Here is a 20,096-nt window from a genome sequence, read left to right as displayed (position 1 = left end):
GTTATATCCCTAGTCCACCGTTCAACAATGATATCATGCTTCTGTGGTGTCCAGCACTTTTCCCACAGACTTTCCCAGTTGTGGAGCTCCTTACTCCTGTCCCTCTTTTTAGCTAGTATCTGTCCCCTCCCTGGGCCTATACTCCCAACCCCACTTTCTAGCAACCGGTTCCTCTTTGCAACAGACAACTCATGATTCAGGCTGGAATGTGCAGAGGTGTGGTGTAGGTCATGTGTGAAGTTTAACTTATTTTGTCCTGCTTTTCACAGATCATACACTGTGTTCTTTGATCCTGGAGGGTCCTTTTCTGTCCCAGTTGATTTTCCCACCTTGAGGGTTTTTTCTTTTTCTGAGTGTAGGGACCTCCCTTCATATTCATATTCAGCATCCCATCAGGGTTGCTGGTCCCTTTTTAAATTATTTTTATCTTTCTTTCATCTTACCTGGTTGTGAGGGCATTTTGTTTTTAGTGTTCAGCAAATGCTCTATGACAATTATTAAATTTATAAGTATATTTTTGATGTACTTGTGTTCAGTTGTTTCAGTTGTGTCTGACTCTTTGCAACCCTATGTACTGTAGCCCACCAGGCTTCTCTGTTCATGCGATTCTCCAAGCAAGAATATTGGAATGAGTTGCCATTTCCTCCTCTAGGGAATCTTCCCAAACCAGGGACTGAGACTTGGGTTCCAGAATCAAATATGATAAAGAAGAGTTTTAAATGATTTTCCTGCATGTAAGTGATTGTCAACACACACACACACACACACACACACACATAGTAAGGAGAATGTGAGATTAGAGAGATGAGGCAAGAGGGGTGAGATAAAAAAGAGGGGCCATTGAGAACACTGGGAAGAGGTAATGGCAAAGTGCTAAAGGAGAGTGGCCATGGACACAGAGTTCAGGTTGGGTGGATAAACCAAAGGAATTCTAGATTTAAAAAGACTGGGGACTTCCCTGGGTGGTCCAGTGGTTAAGAGTCTGCCTGCCAATGCAGGGGACACAGGTTCCATCCCTGATCTGGGAAGATTCCACATGTCCTGGAGCAACTAAGCACAGATGCCACAACTACTGAGCTCACGACCTAGAGCCTCTGATGCACAATTACTGAAGCCCACAAGCCAAAGAGCCTGTGCTCAGCTACAGGAGAAGCCACAGCCATGAGAAGCCTGTGTACTGCAACTAGAGAGTAGACTCCACTCACCACAAGTGGAGAAAGCCTGCATGTAGCAAAGAAAACAGCACAGCCATACAAAAAAACAAACAAACAAACAAACAAAAAAAAACAGAATGGAAGCTGATCAATTGTTTAATATTATTTTTCTGTTTAATAGATGTGAAAATAAAGGATCAGGGAGGTGAAATAACCTTTCAACATTGCACGGTAACTTTTCCAAGGTAATAAATATGAAGTGAGATAAAAAAATATGAACTGAGATCAAGGAGATCATTTGGACCAGAGACATTAAAACAAAATCTACAAGTCATGAGCTGGAGAGGAAACAAGAGACAGAGTAAAAGCCCAGAGCCGTGGGAAGCACAGTTTTTCGGTGATGAGCAATGTGTGTGCAGAAGAGATTTGTCAGTTGAGGGAGAGAGGAAGTCACTATAAAGTACTGAGAAAAAGGTTTGCTAAAACTGGAGATCAAATACCAATTCTGAGAGTCAGAAGCTCTACTTCCCGTTGAAATGCTGCTTCTGCCACTTCTACTGCTAGCAGTTATTGTGCCAGGTGGTGACAATGAGGATGGTAAGAGTAACTCTGGCTGTTTCCAGCACAGGTGCAGGGCTTCTGGATAAAAAGATGCTGCACCTACCACTAAGGGTCTGGGCTCTTCTATCTCCAGCTCTCGCCTTGGGGCAGGGAACTGTTTCAGGCTCTATATTGTTCATACTCTGGGTTCTTTTTCATTCTATCCTAATTCTCTTTTGCCTCACTTTTCTTATCCTCCCACCACCACAGCATTCCAGGGGCCAACCTCCTTCCATGTCATCCAGATTTCGACATTTGCCAACAGCACTTGGGCTCAAAATCAAGGCTCAGGCTGGTTAGACAATTTGCAGATTCATGGCTGGGACAGTGACTCAGGCACTGCCATCTTCCTGAAGCCCTGGTCGAAGGGCAACTTGAGTGATGAGGAGGTGACTGAGCTAGAGGAACTATTTAGAGTCTACCTCATTGGATTTATTCGAGAAGTGCAGGACCATGTCAGTGAATTCCAGTTGGAATGTGAGTACAATCCTCTGAACTGGGGATGCTCTCTGCATGTATATACCTCTCCAGAGTAGTCTCCAACCCTGACTCCATACTTCCACCTGGATCCCAGATTTTTCCTATTCTTTGAACTCTTGTGCCATAGATGAAATTCCTCCTTTGCGAACATCTCCTGGTTTGTTTGTGTATGACTTGTTTTTCTCAAACCCCAAGCAACAAGTCCTCACTTTACCTACCCTGTTCCTGAGTGAATGAATCCCTCCAATCTGTCTCCTCAAGTATCTTATGCCTGATCCCTTCTCTCAGTGTAATTCTCCCCTTCAGGCTGGAATGCTGTACTTCTGACTCCCCTCTTGACTACCCTATTCCTTATAAGAGCACATCTCCACCATTTACAACATGTGTAACTCTCCCAAATGCTCCTTTTTTTCTGAAAAGTCTCTGAATACAGCATTTTTTTTTGAGTCATTTTGCATCTCAGACCTTTCCATCAAAATCCAAAGTCCCATGTCCTTTTCCCATCTCTTTCTTTCTTGTGTGCTTTTAAAAATAACTTTGTCTCTGTTTTCTTTCTACCCAGACCCCTTTGTGATCCAGGGCATAGCAGGCTGTGAGCTGCATACTGGGAAGGCCATAGGAAGCTTCTTGAAGGGAGCTTTCAGAGGATTGGATTTCATGAGCATCAAGAATGATTCATGTGCACCTGCTCCAGAGGGCGGCAGCAAGGCCCAGCGTTTCTGTGCACTCATCATTCAGTACCAAGCTATCTGTGACACTATAGCTAAGCTCCGCTTAGAAACCTGCCCTCGATATCTCCTGAGTGTCCTTGATGCAGGGAAAGCAGAACTGCAGAGGCAAGGTTAGTCCTGTTCTCTCCCCAAGACTTTTCTGTTTCACCTTTCATCACCTTCTTTAAATTCAAAAGTGGGAGGTACCTAAAAAGAGAGTGTTTTAATTATTCAGTTATTTGGTTTCCGAAGAAGGGGAAGAGGTCACTATCCAAATTTGTGAGTTTCAGAGTCTCTATGCTCTGTATTAGAGTCCTAGTCTGACATTCTTACTGCTCCCTCGTACCCCAGTGAAGCCTGAGGCCTGGCTGTCCAGTGGCCCCAGTCCTGGGCCTGGCCGCCTACTGCTGGTGTGCTACGTCTCAGGATCCTACCCAAAACCTGTGCGGGTGATGTGGATGAGGGGAGAGCAGGAGCAGCCTGGCACTCAACATGGAGACATCATGCCAAATGCAGACTGGACTTGGTATGTCCGAGTAACCTTGGATGTGGCAGCTGGAGAGGTGGCTGGCCTGAGTTGCCGAGTGAGGCACAGCAGTCTAGGAGACCAGGACATTATCCTGTACTGGGGTGAGAAGGAACTGGGGCCCAGCTGGGGATGGGAGGAGGTGGTCCTCAAGTACAGAGGGAGGGCCTGAAGAAGGTGAGGGATTTAATGAATGAGAGAGGGTGGGAGAGAGTGGGAGAGGAAATAGAGAGAGAGATTGAGACAGAGATGGAGAGTCAGGTTGAGATTTATTTCTGGGACAACAGTGTGAGAGGAATGAAATTAGCTAATCTAAGGTATAGAATAGGTAAGAGAGGAAAATGTAGACTAGATGAGATGGGACAAGAGAGAGACATAAAATGTGGCTGTGAGTATAAGCCTTCCAGGAATATGAAAGAGGGAACCAGAGATACCCATGTGTCAGAAGCGGGTAGTGGAGGTGCTGATGCTCAAGTGGGCAAGAAGGCCAAGAGAAACAGAGCATGGGTTTGAAGATATCCCTGTGTCCTCTCTCAGTTGCCAGGACACCCCACCTCCACTGGCCTGATATTTGTGGCAATAATAGTGCCCTCCCTCATCCTTTTGATCTGTCTTGGCATTATGGTTTTGGAGCCGCTGGTGAGTTTTTCATTCAGTTTTATTTTTCTGTCCATCCTCTCACTCTTTCCCTCCATTTTATCTATCTCTTTAGCCTCAATATTTCCACCAGACCCTTTCCCATTTCTTTCCAACTCCCATCTTTGTGTAAATGTATGTTTTTAATGTGGTAAATATGCATGACATAAAATTTACCACATTAGTCATTTCTAAATGTATAGTTTAGTAGTATTTGTGCAACCACAACCTAGAACTCTTTTTGTCTTGAAAAACTTAAAGTCTATGCCAGTTAAACTACACTTCTCATGCCCTAGCTACCACTGTTCTAGTTTCTCTCTATATTAATCTCTGTATGAATCTTGAACCTCTTAAAAGTGGAATCATCAGTGGTTTTTTTTTTGGGGTGGGGGGCTGGCTTATTTCAATTAGCATTATGTCCTCATAATTCATTCATGTGGTGGCACATACTAGAATTTCTTTTCTTTTTAAGATTGTGTAATGCATTTTAGATTATAAATTAATTTGCTTATGGACAGATGGTTTGATTCCACCTTTTGGCTCTTGTGAATAGTGCTGGCTATGAACATGGTGTGAAATATCTCTTATGCAGAGTGATTTTTTGCTTGTGCTCTTAACAGGTCATATCAGACTATCATGTGAGCCCCTCACCGTCTCCTTTTCCATTTGGAATAAGTACCCAGGAACCCAGAAACTCAAGTGGTCAGCCCAGTAGTCAATTTCATCATATTTCATCAAATAATCATCTGATCAAATCAGAGGTCCTGTAGATTGTAAGATCAGAAACAGAATTAAAGTTGTTCATATATTATAAGACAATATTAATATTAGGATCTGCTCAGATTTATTGGATGTGAGATGTGGGAAAGAATGTACCTTGTAATAAATGAAATGGTGTACACAACTTTTATGGTGACATCTCTTTTGCTTCTTATTTGAAAATTTGTTTTCTGTTTCTTCTGTAATACCATTTGTCAAAGTGAGCTAACTATAATGGTGCCAAGATAATTATATTTTCACAGATGCTGAGCATTTGTAACATAATTTCTCTGTCTCTGCCTGGCTGATTTTCTAAACACGAGGGTCAGCAAAGAAGTTTCTTTCTCCAGGAAGTCTTCCTTAATGGTACAGTGGAAATAACCCTCCTTTGACTGATGTCATGCTCAGGTCCACAGTATTCAGTATCCATAACACTGCAGTTCTTTTTGTTTTTCTTTTTCTTCTACTTATAAGTTCCTTTACAGAGGGGCATATTCTAGGTGAGTTCTAGGCAAGATCTTTAACTTGCCTATGTATTTATTTAGTAATATAATCTGAGTTGATATAATTGTCTCAAATCCCTTTCCCCCAAATCACCTTTCCTTCTTTTTTTCCCCCTTTTTAGTTGATATTCTATATTTTTGTCTTACTAAAATATTTCCACATAACCAAGAATAACATGCTTTCCTTGTTTCTGCTCTGAACTCCTCTGGAGAAAATCACTTGTGCCCTTGTAGTTTACATGTAAAGATTTATTTGTCAGAAAAGGATCATATTTCTCAATGTGAGTTGGAATGGGTGAGGGAGTAATGGTGCAGATGGTTGTTAAATATTTAAGGAAAGAGTCAAGAGGATTTTATTGCTCTCAGGGACTTTGATATCTGTGCTATCTTTATTTATTTATTTATTTTTAAAATTTTATTTTATTTTTTAAACTTTACATTCTTTGATATCTGTGATATCTTTGATATTGAGTTATATTTTTGTCTTTTACTTTGTTCATCCTTTTGCTTATTTTACAATTTTCTAGAAACTTCACTTTAAAAATCTAAACTTATTTAACAAATACAATAGGAAAGGAGAGAAGAGATTCTGAGTACATTTTTTGGTAGGATTTAGGAAGGGAGGTTAGAGCAAGTGGAAGTTTTGGAGCAGCCGGGGTTACTGTTAAACAGTTCTGCCACCCCATCATGCTAGGACATACAGATGTTAAAATTTGGGCAGGGTAGGAAATGACTTTTCAAATGACATATTTTTTTTTCTCTGATCCATTAGTACATCTGGTTATTTCTCCAGCATGCATTAAACACCACCTCATCTTACAGGGTAGGCATGCTGTTCTATGCTTCATTGCACCCTCAGCTAAGGCCAGGACCCTAATTAGTCTGTGTTTCTTGGGGGTGTGGATTATGAAACAGCAGTAGCAGTAGTACCTGTGAGCTTGTCAGAAGAAAAAAATTTCAAGCTCAACTCTAAACCTATTGAAAAAAAATCCTGGAATGGGAACTATAATGCTGTGTTTTCATAAGCCTTTTAGGTTATTTGAATGCACATTTAATTTTAAGAACATCCTATCTAAAGATTTTTCAAGCCCTGGACTACTGATACTTTGGGCTGAATAATTCTTTGTTGTGGAGAGTTGTTCAATGCACTTGTAGGAGTTTTGCAGCATTGGAAGGACTGATGCTGAGCTGAAACTCCAATACTTTGGCCACATGATGTGAAGAACTGACTAATTGGAAAAGACTCTGTTGCTGGGAAAGATTGAAGGCAGGAGGAGAAGGAGATGACAGAGGATGAGATAGTTGGATGGCATCACCGACTTGATGGACATGGGTTTGGGTGGACTCTGGGTGTTGGTGATGGACAGGGAGGCCTGGCGTGCTGCAGTCTTCGGGGTCGCAAATAGTCGGACACGATTGAGTGACTGAACTGAACTGAACTGGCCTCTGTCACTGCTGCTGCTGCTGCTAAGTCACTTCATTTGTGTCCCACCCTGTGCGACCCCATAGACGGCAGCCCACCAGGCTCCCCCATCCCCGGGATTCTCCAGGCAAGAACACTGGAGTGGGTTGCCATTTCCTTCTCCAACGCATGAAAGTGAAAGTGAAGTCATTCAGTCCTATCCGACTGTTAGCAACCCCATGGACTGCAGCTTACCAGGCTCCTCTGCCCATGGGATTTTCCAAGCAAGAGAACTGGAGTGGGTTGCCATTGCCTTCTCCAGCCTCTGTCACTAGATGCCAGTAATTTCTCCCCAAGTTATAATAACCAAATAGATCTTCAAACTTTTCCAAATGTCCCTGGATAGTAAATGGACCCCAGATAAGGGCTAAGGTCGAAGATAATATATAGCATTTCACCTCCCCTCTCATCACTTAGTTGTAATAATTGGTGCTCTAACCTAACTGATGGCACCCCACTCAAGTACTCTTGCCTGGAAAATCCCATGGACGGAGGAGCCTGGTGGGCTGCAGTCCATGGGGTTGCTAAGAGTTGGAGACCACTGAGTGACTTTACTTTCACTTTTCACTTCCATGCATTGGAGAAGGAAATGGCAACCCACTCCAGTGTTCTTGCCTGGAGAATCCCAGGGACAGGGGAGCCTGGTGGGCTGCCGTCTATGGGGTCGCACAGAGTCAGACACGACTGAAGCGACTTAGCAGCAACCTAACTGAGGTCTACAGTTTATATTCGGTGGTTGAAAAAAGAAGGACTCTTCATCTGGATGGTATAATTCATTCTAAGCTCAAAGTTGCTGTAGAATTTTGTTGTGTAGTTAAAACTGGACCAGGAATGAAGTTCAGAAATAGAATAGGATCAGATCAGATCAGATCAGTTGCTCAGTCGTGTCCAACTCTTTGCGACCCCATGAATTGCAGCACACCAGGCCTCCCTGTCCATCACCAACTCCCGGAGTTCACCCAGACTCACGTCCATTGAGTCAGTGATGCCATGCAGCCATCTCATCCTCTGTCATCCCCTTCTCCTCCTGCTCCCAATCCCTCCCAGCATCAGAGTCTTTTCCAATGAGTCAACTCTTCTCATGAGGTGGCCAAAGTACTGGAGTTTCAGCTTTAGCATCAGTCCTTCCAAAGAAATCCCAGGGCTGATCTCCTTCAGAATGGACTGGTTGGATCTCCTTGCAGTCCAAGGGACTCTCAAGAGTCTTCTCCAACACCACAGTTCAAAAGCATCAATTCTTTGGCGCTCAGCTTTCTTCACAGTCCAACTCTCACATCCATACATGACCACAGGAAAAACTATAGCCTTGACTAGACGAAACTTTGTTGGCAAAGTAATGGCTCTGCTTTTGAATATGCTATCTAGGTTGGTCATAACTTTCCTTCCAAGGAGTAAGCATCTTTAAATTTCATGGCTGCAGTCACCATCTGTAGTGATTTTGGCGCCCAGAAAAATAAAGTCTGACACTGTTTCCACTGTTTCCCCATCTATTTCCCATGAAGTGGTGGGACCAGATGCCATGATCTTCGTTTTCTGAATGTTGAGCTTTAAGCCAACTTTTTCACTCTCCACTTTCACTTTCATCAAGAGGCTTTTGAGTTCCTCTTCACTTTCTGCCATAAGGGTGGTGTCATCTGCATATCTGAGGTTATTGAGATTTCTCCCAGCAATCTTGATTCCAGCTTGTGTTTCTTCCAGTCCAGCGTGTCTCATGATGTACTCTGCATATAAGTTAAATAAACAGGGTGACAATATACAGCCTTGACGAACTCCTTTTCCTATTTGGAACCAGTCTGTTGTTCCATGTCCAGTTCTAACTGTGGCTTCTTGACATACATACAGGTTTCTCAAGAGGTGGGTCAGATGGTCTGGTATTCCCATGTCTTTCAGAATTTTCCACAGTTTATTGTGATCCACACAGTCCAAGGCTTTAGCATAGTCAATAAAGCAGAAATAGATGTTTTTCTGGAACTCTCTTGCTTTTTCTATGATCCAGCGGATGTTGGCAATTTGATCTCTGGTTCCTCTGCCTTTTCTAAAACCAGCTTGAACATCAGGAAATTCATGGTTCACATATTGCTGAAGCCTGGCTTGGAGAATTTTGAGCGTTACTTTACTAGCGTGTGAGATGAGTGCAATTGTGTGGTAGTTTGAGCATTCTTTGGCATTGCCTTTCTTTGGGTGGACAGAGCCAATGAGCAGATCTGGAGGCTACCTGCCTCTCGATATTTCAGTAATATGAGCACAACAATCTCATTTCTTCCTTTTAAAACTGAGCTAGAATTTTTACTTGTTTTAAAATTCTGATATAATTTTGCTTTCTGATGTCTTGTAACAGCTTTTTCATATCCTTTTTATAGCTTTTCTCTGTTTTCTTCACTCCTCTTATTTCTCCTCCTTCCATCAAGTCATCATATCTTAAAGGTGGTTTTTTGGACTTGTGTTTTTTTCCCTAAGTTTCCTTACTTTGGAAAATGTTAATTTACTCATGACTTTAACTATGACCTTTAGATGAAAGACTTTCAAAAAAAAATCTTAAGTCTCACAATACAAGAGCTCTTTAACTCTTTTTTATATAAGAGTTTTTGTCCCTGTGTATGTGTTAATTTGATTTTGCTAATATATAGAAATATGTTAAAATATTTTGTCCTTGCTTCCAGTATGCATGTTAAATTAACTCATTAAATATAATATTTTATCTGTAAATCCTTTTTGATTTTCTATTCATACTGTCATAATAGCTCTAAATATGAAAATTCTCATTTTTTTTCAGTCCTCTTGCTATCTTCTATTGAATTTTCTTGTCCAATGGCATTGACTCTGAACCAGTGCATAGAACTGACAGATGACATTCTCATCTTTTTACTTTTACTGAATAAGAATATTCTAACAATTAATATTAGGTATCAACCCTGAAATTCATTGGAAGGGCTGATGCTGAAGCTGAAGTTCAATACTTTGGCCACCTGATGTAAAGAGCAAACTCTTTGGAAAAGACCCTGATGCTGGGAAAGATTGAGAGCAAGAGGAGAAGGAGATGACAGAGGATGAGATGGTTGAATGTCATCACTGATTCAATGGACATGAGTTTGAGCAAACTCCTGAAATAGTCAAGGACGGGGAAGCCTGGAGTGCTGCAGTCCATGCAGCTGCAAAGAGTCAGACACAACATAGTGACTGAAAAACAACGTTAGGTATGGTAATTGCTCTAAGTGTATCATGGATAATTTTTTTCAGATTAACAATACTTTCTTTTAAAGTTATTAAATTTTTTATTACCATTTTTATTATGGATGACTATTAAGCTTCATTAAGAGCTTATTCTGAATTTCTTGAGATGACAAAATGTTTTATATCTTTTCTATTTTTAATGTTTTGAGTCACACATAAATTCTCAAATGGTAAAACAAAATTTTGTTTATGTAACTTACTTATAATGTATTATGTGGATCCAATTTCCTAATGTTTTATTTATAATGTTTTTCTATTCTTAAAATTCCTTTGTCAAGTATTGGTATTGAGAGTTTTTTGCCTCATAAAACAAGTCAAGAAATCTTTCCTATCTTTTTATTCTCAGAGAAAGCTTCTGTGATATATCTATTTTTAAAATAAATACTTGGTAAAATTAAGCAGTGAAGGTTTATGTTTGAATTTTTTGTTTTCTTATTTTTGAGGAGGGAGTTTTAAATTTAACAGTTTTTTAAAATAAAAATAGCTCTTTTCAAATTGTCTATTTCTCTTTGTGTCAAATTTGGTAAATTTTGATTTAAGAAAATTTGTCCAATTTTTCAGTTTTCTAATTTACTATTGATTTGTGCATAATACCTTCTTTTTGTTAAGTCATGTTAATATCTATGGGGTTCATAACTACATATATCCCTGTTTTTTTGAAAAAACAGATCTTAGAAATTGGTGTTCTCTCTCTGTTCTCTTTCTGATATTTACAGGAGATTATCAATTTTATAAATTTTTCAAAAACTAAGTTTTAACTTTTTTTTTTTCTGTGATCATATCATTTTCTTTATTATGTCCTTCCTTCTATTGTCTTTGCATTTATTCTATTGTGATACAAGAATTTTGAGCACCCAGATCCAGTGTGTGAGGCAGGGGATTTTCCATACATCTAACAAACAACACTTTTGGCCAGCTAGGGATCTTATAACTCAGCCCATTTCTGACACCATGTATCTGGAGATAACATCAGATTCCCCAGGTTAAGTGTTCAGGCTGTTACTGAAAGCTCAGCCTCTCAGAACACTGGTGAAGAAATCTTGAAGACAGAGCTTTGGGTGAATAGAAAAGGACAGATTTTCCAGGCAAAGGGAGACATATTGGGCTTCTGTCTTCAGAATCTGTGTGCCTCAACTCAGAGACCTTGATGAGGGTTTTATAACAGTGGGTCAAATGTGGAGTCTTGGGGAAGATTAAGGTGTGAGCATGACTTACACTCCCTTAATCTCTTCTTATATTTCATGTTTTCAGCCTCCTAAAGACATACCCATGAAGGCAGAGTTCCAAAGATGGCAAGGAGAGATGAGAAAGATTTCCTAAGTGAACAATGCAAAGAAATAAGGAAAGTAATAGAATAGGAAAGACTAGTGATCTCTTCAAGAAAATTAGAGATTTCAAGGGTCCATTTCATGCAAAGATGGGCAAAATAAAGGGCAGAAGTAGTAAGGAACTAGGAGAAGCAGAAGGTATTCAAAAGAGATGGCAAGAATACACAGAAGAACTATACAAAAAATAGCTTAATGACCTGGATAACCATGAAGGTGTGATCACTCACCTAAAGCCAGACACCCTGGAATGTGAATTCACCTGGACCTTAGGAAGCATCACTATGAACAAAGCTAGTGGAGGTGATGGAATTCTAGCTGAACTACTTCAAATCCTAAAAGATGATGCTGTGAAAGGGCTGCATTCAATATGCCAGCAAATTTGGAAAACTCAGCAGTGGCAACAAGACTGGAAAAGGTCATTTTTAATTCCAATTCCAATGAAAGGCAATGCCAAGGAATGTTCAAGCTACTGCACGATTGTACTCATTTTACATACTTCAAGGTAGTAGTAAAAATCCTTCAAGTTAAGCTCCAAAAGTACATGAACTAATTTTCAGGTGTACAAACTAGATTTAGAAAAGGCAGAGGAATCACAGATCAAATTGTCAACACATTGAATCATAGAAAAAGCAAGAGAATTCCAGAAAAATATCTACTTCTGCTTCATTGACTACGCTAAAGCCTTTGTGTGGATCACAACAAACTGTGGAAAATTTTTCAAGAGATGGTGATACCAGATCACCTTACCTGCCTCCTAAGAAACCTGTATTTAGGTCAAGAAACAACAGTTAGAACTGGACATGAAAAAATGGACTGGTTCCAAATTAGGAAAGGAATACATCAAGGCTGTATATTGTCACCCTGCTTATTTAACTTGTATGCAGAGTACATCATGTAAACTGCCAGGCTGAATGAAGTTCAAGCTGTAATCAAGATTGTCAGAAGAAATATCAATAACCTCAGATATGCAGATGACACCACACTAATGGCAGAAAGCAAAGAGGAACTAAAGGGCCTCTTGATGAAAGTGAAAGAGGAGAGTGAGAAAGCTGGCTTAAAACTCTACATTCAGAAAACAAAGATCATGGCATCCAATCCCATCACTTCATAGCAAATAGACGGGGAAACAATGGAAACAGTGACAGACTTTATTTTCTTGGTTTCCAAAATCACTGTGGAAGATTGTTGCATCCATGAAATTAAAAGTTGCTTGATCCTTGGAAGAAAAGCTATGACAAACCTAAACAGCATATTAAAAAGCAGAGACATTACTTTTCTGACAAAGGTCTGTATAGTCCAAGCTATGGTTTTTCCAGTAGTCATGTATGGATATGAGAGCTGGACCATAAAGGAGGCTGAGTGCTGAAGAATTGATTCTTTTGAACTGTGGTGTTGGCAAAGACTCCTGAGAGTCTCTTGGACTTCAAGGAGATCAAACCAATCAATCCTAAAGGAAATCAACCCTGAATATTCAAAGGATGCTGACCCTGAAGCTCCAATACTTTGGCCATCTAATGTGAAGAGCTGATTCAATAGAAAAATCGCTGATGCTGGGAAAGGTTTAAGACTTGAGGAGAAGAGAAGGACAGAGTATGAGATGGTTGAATGACATCACTGACTCAATGCACATGAGTTCGAGCAACTCTGGGAGATGGTGAAGTTCAGGGAAACCTGACATACTGTAGTCCATGGGTGACACATCCAGCACAGCGGGTGAGAAAGAACTGAAATGGGGGCAAGCATGTAATGAAAAGACAGACACATATAATTTGGCAAGCAGGGAGTCAGGGGGCCTTCTTGCTCTCCATAGCAGGAAGACAAAATGGCTCCTATTGGCAGAAGTCACATGAGATCATTAGGGAATAGTTATACTGGGGAGTTTGATTAGCCAAGGCTCTGCTGTTGATCAGGAATATCTTGTTTTGTTTCCATGGGTATTGACACAGGGGTATTCAGTGAAGTGGAGCAGAGAGCATGCCCCATCCTAAAAATGTCCCTTTGGCATGCTTACTAGGACAATCAAGGCACAGTTTGCTGCACCATGAAGTCATGGGGCAGGTTCTGGTCTATGTTGCAGACATATCTGGTCTATGTTATTGTAGGCTGCAACACATGGGGTTGCAAAGAGTAGGAAAGGAGTGCATGACTGAACAAGGATCTTGATGAGCTTCTTTGGTCTCTTTAATCTTGTTTCCAGTGATTTCTTGGCTGCCCCTCCCCTGATTAGCAACTGTTCAAATCCATGCTTTGGATCTCAGGGAAAGTCATAATGGCTGGAATCTTGCCTTCAGGAAATGGGGGAGCAGAGAGGCCTCCATGCCCGTGATTCCAACTGAATCCCACTCAGTTTCAAAACCTACAAGTTTTGTGGTGGGGTGCAGTCAAAATTATCAGTCACAATAGACTGGAAGTTCCCATGACCTTCTTCTTCAGTTCAGTTCAGTCTCTCAGTCGTGTCTGACTCTTTGCAACCCCATGGACTGCAGTTGTTTGAGTTCTGTTTTAGAAATATGTGTCTGTCAGCATCAGTAAACCCAAAGTGTTCCTACTTGTTGTTGAGTGACTAAGTCATGTCTGAATCTTTGCAATCCCATGGACTGCAGCACGCCAGGCTCCCCTGTCCTTCACTGTCTCCCAGAGTTTGCTCAGATTCATGTCCATTGAGTCAATGATGTTCTCTAACCATCTTATCCTCTGCCACTCCCTTCTCCTTTTGCTTTCAATATTTCCCAGCACCAGGATCTTTTTCAATGAGTCGGCTCTTCACATCAAGTGGCCAAAGTATTGGAGTTTCAGAGCCAGGTCTCCCTGTCCATCACCAACTCCTGGAGTCAAACTTATGTCCATTGAGTCCTCTGTCATCCCCTTCTCCTCTCGCCTTCAATCTTGCCCAGCATCAGGCTCTTTTCAAATGAGTCAGTTCTTCACATCAGGTAGCCAAAGTATTGGAGCTTCAGCTTCAACATCAGTCCTTCCAATGAACATTCAGGACTGATTTGCTTTAGGATGGACTGGTTGGATCTCCTTGCAATCCAAGGGACTCTCAAGAGTCTCTTCCAGCACCACAGTTCAAAAGCATCAATTCTTCAAAGCTCAGCTTTCTTTATAGTCCAACTCTCACATCCATACATGACTACTAGAAAAACCAAAGCTTTGACCTTCTTAGATTTGATTACATTTCTAGAGTAGCTCACAGAACTGAGAGAAATGCATACTTATTAGGTCACCTATTATAAAAGGATAGTAACAGCCAGATGGATCAGGTAAGACGTGGTAAGGTGTTGGTTCTTCCATACCACTCTAAGTATGCTGCTGCTGCTGCTAAGTCGTTTCAGTAGTGTCTGACTCTGTGTAACCTCATAGATGGCAGCCCACCAGGCTCCCCTGTCCCTGGGATTCTCCAGGCAAGAACACTGGAGTGGGTTGCCATTTCCTTCCCCAATGCATTAGAGTGAAAAGTGAAAGTGAAGTCGCTCAGTCATGTCCGACTCTTGGTGACCCCATGGACTGCAGCCTACCAGGCTCTTCCGCCCATGGGGTTTTCCAGGCAAGAGTACTGGAGTGGGGTGCCATTGCTTTCTTCATCTAAGTATGCTACTCTCCGGTATCTCAATGTGTTCACCAAACTGAAAGCTCTCTATAAACCTTCCTTTTGGGTTTCTATGGAGGTTTCATTATAGAGGCAAATTGATCGAATCATTGACTATAGGTTCAATTTAACTTTAATCTCTATTCTCTCCCTGGATGTCAAGGGAAAGACCGAAAGTTCCAACCCTTCAATCACATAATTGTGTTCACTGACAATCAGTGCCCATTCTTAGGTTATATAGGGCTTTCTAAAATCATTTCAATAACTAGAAAAATATATCTTGATTGTTTTCAACACTTAGGAAATTCCAAGGTTTTAGGAACTCGGAGAAGGCAATGGAAACCCACTCCAGTACTCTGGCCTGGAGAATCCCATGGACGGAGGACCATGGGGTTGCTAAGAGTCGGACACGACTGAGCAACTTCGCTTTCACTTTTCACTTGTATGCATTGGAGAAGGAAACAGCAACCCACTCCAGTATTCTTGCCTGGAGAATCCCAGGGACAGAGGAGCCTGGTGGGCTGCTGTCTATGGGGTCGCACAGAGTCAGACATGACTGATGTGACTTAGCAGCAGCAACAGCAGAAACTCTGTGCCAAGGTCTGTAGACTGAAAGATCAAGAGCTACTGAAAAGAAGTCATATACCAGCACTGTTACAGAACACAAGTCCATGCCTGATGCACACAGAGGCCAAAGAAACTGAAATATCAGAGTATGGAACAGAGAAAGATTTATGCATGGCCAAGCAACAGGAACAGGAGGTTCATGCTTAAGACCCCCAAACTATCTCACAGTTTTGGGGGAAATTTTTTATTGGGGGAAATTTTTTATTGGCAAAAATTGGGAAAGTTGTATGTGATTTTCTTTGGATTGGTTGGTGGTGAGGTACTATGATAGGAGGGAAAGTGACAGGGCACAACTTTTGAAAGAATAACATTGCCCAGGGACACAACATAAACCAATTAGAATCAAAGGACCAAGGTGACAGACAAGACTAGACCTTGATCCTCAATCAGTAAGCTAAATGACACTCAGAGGGGCCATGACAGTTCCAAGGCACTGTCAAAAGACCAAGGAGTGGGCCATTGCCCAATTTCTGGAAATCTGCACTCCTTCCCCCCAATAGATGGAATAACCCTCCCGCTCATTAGCATATGAAATTAGCCAGCCTGTGAAAACTAACCATGGCACATTTTGTGGCTATACTTGCCCTCTGTGATTATCTACACTCTGTCTGTGGAGTGTGCTCCTCTCAGAATCTGAATAAATCCACTTCTTACCTATCACTTTATCTTTCACTGAATTCTTTCTATGATGAATCTGAGCTTCATTAGGTCATGAAATCAGGTACCATGAGTTTTGGCTGGATTCGAGTCTCAGAGTATGGTTTCAAGCCCCAATCTGAGGTAAACAATTTCAGCAAGGGCGGTGTTCTAGGAATTTTGTGCTCAACCTGAAGTTACATTCTCCATCTATGTGGAGAAGAAAGACAATGTCAAAGAATACTCAAAATACCAAACATTTGAGATCATTTCACATGCTAGCAAGTTAATGTTCAAAATCCTTCAAGCTAGGCTTCAGCAGTATGTGAACCAAGAAATTCCAGTGGCAGATTTTATTTTTTTGGACTCCAAAATCACTGTAGACCGTGGCTGCAGCCATGAAATTAAAAAGACACTTGCTCCTTGGAAGAAAAACTATGACAATCCTAGACAGTATATTTAAAAGCAGAGACCTTTGCTGACAAAGGTTCATATAGCCAAAGATACAGTTTTTTCAGTAGTCATGTACAGATGTGAGAGTTGGACCATAAAGAAGGCTGAGTGCTGAAGAATTGATGCTTTCAAATTATGGTGCTGGAGAAGACACTTTAGAGTCACCGAAACTGCAAGGATATCAAGCCTGTGACCTTAAAGGGAATCAATCCTAAAGACTCATTGGAAGGATTGATGCTAAAGCTGAAACTCCAGTACTTTGGCCACTGACTCATTGGGAAAGACTCTGATGCTAGGAAAGACAGAAAGCAAAGAGAGAAGAGAGTGGCAGAGGATGAGATGGTTGGATGGCATCACTGACTCAATGGACATGAATTTGAGCAAACTCGAGGAGATAATGAAGAACAGGGAAGCCTGGTGTGCTGCAGTTCATGAGATCGAAAAGAGTTAGGATACACCTTAGGGACTGGACAATGACGATGACAACGACCTAGGTGGGGCCTTATTTCCTTCAGAAGAATTCAAAGATATTGCTATGTATATTCCTTGAGGAGCAATTCAGGTCTCTTCCCTAAGTCTGCACTTTTGTTTCTTAATTTCATCTCTGTTTCTGCATTCTTTCTTTTCCCTAATTAGCAACTGTTTGAATCTGCTTTCTGGAACTGAGAGAGGGTCAAGGAGCTGAAAAAAAACATGTAATTAGTATGACAAGAAAGATAGATAGACTTTGGGACAGATAGATTTTCAGGCCCAGGATGGCCTCATAGGTCCTGCTTAGTTTCAATGCCCCCTTTTCTTTGCTATTTCTCAATGTTGAGGAGAACATGTGTTGGGCAAGAAAGGAAATAACATATTGGTATAGAGGTTACTAATAAAAGCAACAGAAAACTCAGGTGTAGGAGGACTTGGTTTCAGTTCTCTCTTGTGTTTCAAATTTCCTCAAATCTTTCAGGGAACTGGGAATAGAGCCACTCTGGGTACTTCCTGCTAAAATGGAGTATAGTCTTTCCTCAGTTTGGGGAATGGACACTGAGTTAGAAATATTCCCAATTCTAGGTCATGAATCTGAGTCTGGTATGGCTAAGCATCTATCCCTTTGTCCAGCATTTTGGTGCAACATACCCCATTTGAATAACTTTAATAGGTAAAACAGATCTCATTCCCAGAGGAATTCAGGAGAATAAATTTAAAGCCTAGTCTGTAGCCAGCACCATGGGAAGACAAAGCCTTGTCTGTATCCAGCACCTTAGGGAGATATAGCCAGTCTTTTATCTAAGTAGATTTTAACTTTTAATGTGGTATTAGCATATACATTCAGTAGGAGTTATTGGCCACCACACACGTTTTCTTTTTTTCCTGTTTACATCTGATCTACAGAGTCTTATTATTTAACAGCATAACTGTTACAAGAAGAAACTTTCAACACATGGGTAGCAGCTACTAGCTGCCAGCAGACACTGCTTTGAGAATGGCTAGTGGCAACCCCTAGTCCAACACAGCTCAGGAAACTCAGCAATACAGGAACATGTCTGAAATCCCATCCAAAATGACCACTTAGTATTACCTTCTATGTCTGAACCACAGTTTCTCTATTTTGACCTCAAATGCATTTCTCTCCTCAGCGACCAAAGCAGATGTACAATGCCTGTCTGAACGGTCACAAAACAGGCCACTTTGGTCAGTAAAGGTTAAATTAAGCCATGAATAACCCCAATGATCTCCCCATACTTCAATATGTACAGATTTTCCCATCTTGTCCTTTTTTAATTGCATGACATTTAATTGAAAACATTACTGATCAAAATATCCATCCTTCAATGCCAGAGTGAGTCAGGCTTTTTTCTTAGGTGTAGTCTATGTTCTTTGGTGCTAGGCCTCCTTTATATTTACCTAGTTATTCACATTAGGAGGAAACTGATAAGATATTGTGAAGAAACTCAGAGATATGTTCATAGCTAAACATTCTTGAAACTATAAATTTTATCTATTATATGCATTTGTCACACAAACATTGTACCTGTGTTTTTAGCAATAGACTTTAAAAAAACAATGCCATACATATTTATGCTGTTACTGAAAGTCGAGTCCATCTTGCTCACTACTCAAAAGTCAAGAAAGTGGCACAGTTGATGGAAAGAAGAATTTGCTGTATTTCAGATGCCAGCAACTGGAGGGACAGCAGACTCCTGTCCAAAGGCCAATCTCCTCACTGAAAACTCAGTGGGAAAGAGCTTTTTAGGCAGAAGGTGAGAGCCATATGTAGAAACAGCACAATCAGCTCTGTGGTGGTCTGATCAGCATCATTTGGGTTGTTTTAACTACAGTTAACCTTCAGTTCCAGGGTTAGTTTGTTCCATTTCCTTGAGGCCAATTCTCAAAATTGTGGCAGCTTTTGTCATAGCTACAGTCTGGTCATCATGTAGTTAACTTCTTCTACCAAGTGAGGACTTTAGCATCTATAAGACATCTCAGTGGATATGGCTCAGAATATTATCTATAACCCTTGACGAGGAATTAAACGTCCCTGAGTATGCTTAATGGCCAATGTATTACCATTTAGTCTCCTTGAACTGTTTCCCTTTTCTTCTACATTTTATCACTTCTCTGTTTAAACTCACTTTTTGGCTAAAGTTTTTCTACAGACAAAAGGCATGTGGAAGACTTGGTTGGTGGTGAGGGGGAAGGACCATAGGACCCTGCTCTGTTTCAATACTCTGTGATAAAGCTACTAGGTAATTTTCTTTTTCTTCCAAATATTAGGGCAAAAGTGTGGTTACAAGAACTTCAACAGAACTGGGATTTAATATACATTGAAACATAATATTTTTCTTCTAAGTATCTTCATCTCCATCAAACACAACTAAATCAACAATAATTTGTTTCTCAAATAAGTCTGGTCTATTTCTATTGGCCACACGAGCTCTTGCACACTGGCTGTGGCGGAACTCCTCAGAAGTCTCAGACTGAATTCCCAAAAAGACCTCTCATGGTCAGAAAATCCATGTCCTGCCATCAGATTCTTCCTCGATGGATTTCTCTCCACTAGAGTTCCCCCAAATAGCAGGATTCCTGCACATGCCCACAGTAGTCCTTCCCATTCATTTGAAAAAGCTGCTCAGAACCCAATCATCAAGTTTCTGGAGGGACCAGACAGAGAGAAAAGAATAACATTTCTATTCTACCCATAGAAGTGGTAATTTACTCAATTGTTGTAAGTCATAATAGCTTGAGGGGAAGGGCTTCCCTATATCTTGAACACTTAGATCAACATGAATAATACTTCAGACAAAAAGCCATGAACCTTATAGCCATATTCACCAGTTTACCCAATAACTAATCCTTTCATTGCTAAATCTCTTCAGTTCAATTCAGTTCAGTCGCTCAGTCATGTCCAACTCTTTG

General features: G+C 40.9%; 1 protein-coding gene across 1 annotated transcript; it reads left to right on the top strand.

Moving 5' to 3' along the window:
* Positions 1-1,603: 1,603 nt before the first annotated feature.
* LOC102414566 (T-cell surface glycoprotein CD1b-1-like) lies at positions 1,604-4,876 on the top strand. Its single transcript, XM_025287563.3, has 6 exons — positions 1,604-1,751; positions 1,965-2,231; positions 2,797-3,075; positions 3,296-3,574; positions 4,015-4,109; positions 4,727-4,876. The coding sequence occupies exons 1-6, from the start codon at positions 1,691-1,693 to the stop codon at positions 4,874-4,876; spliced, it is 1,131 nt and encodes a 376-aa protein (XP_025143348.3). The 5' UTR covers positions 1,604-1,690.
* Positions 4,877-20,096: the final 15,220 nt, after the last annotated feature.

This window comes from Bubalus bubalis, chromosome 6 (genome assembly GCF_019923935.1).
Source record: "Bubalus bubalis isolate 160015118507 breed Murrah chromosome 6, NDDB_SH_1, whole genome shotgun sequence".
NCBI lineage: Eukaryota > Metazoa > Chordata > Mammalia > Artiodactyla > Bovidae > Bubalus > Bubalus bubalis.
Note: the sequence above shows the minus strand (reverse complement) of the source record. Positions and strands in the feature narration are given on the sequence as shown.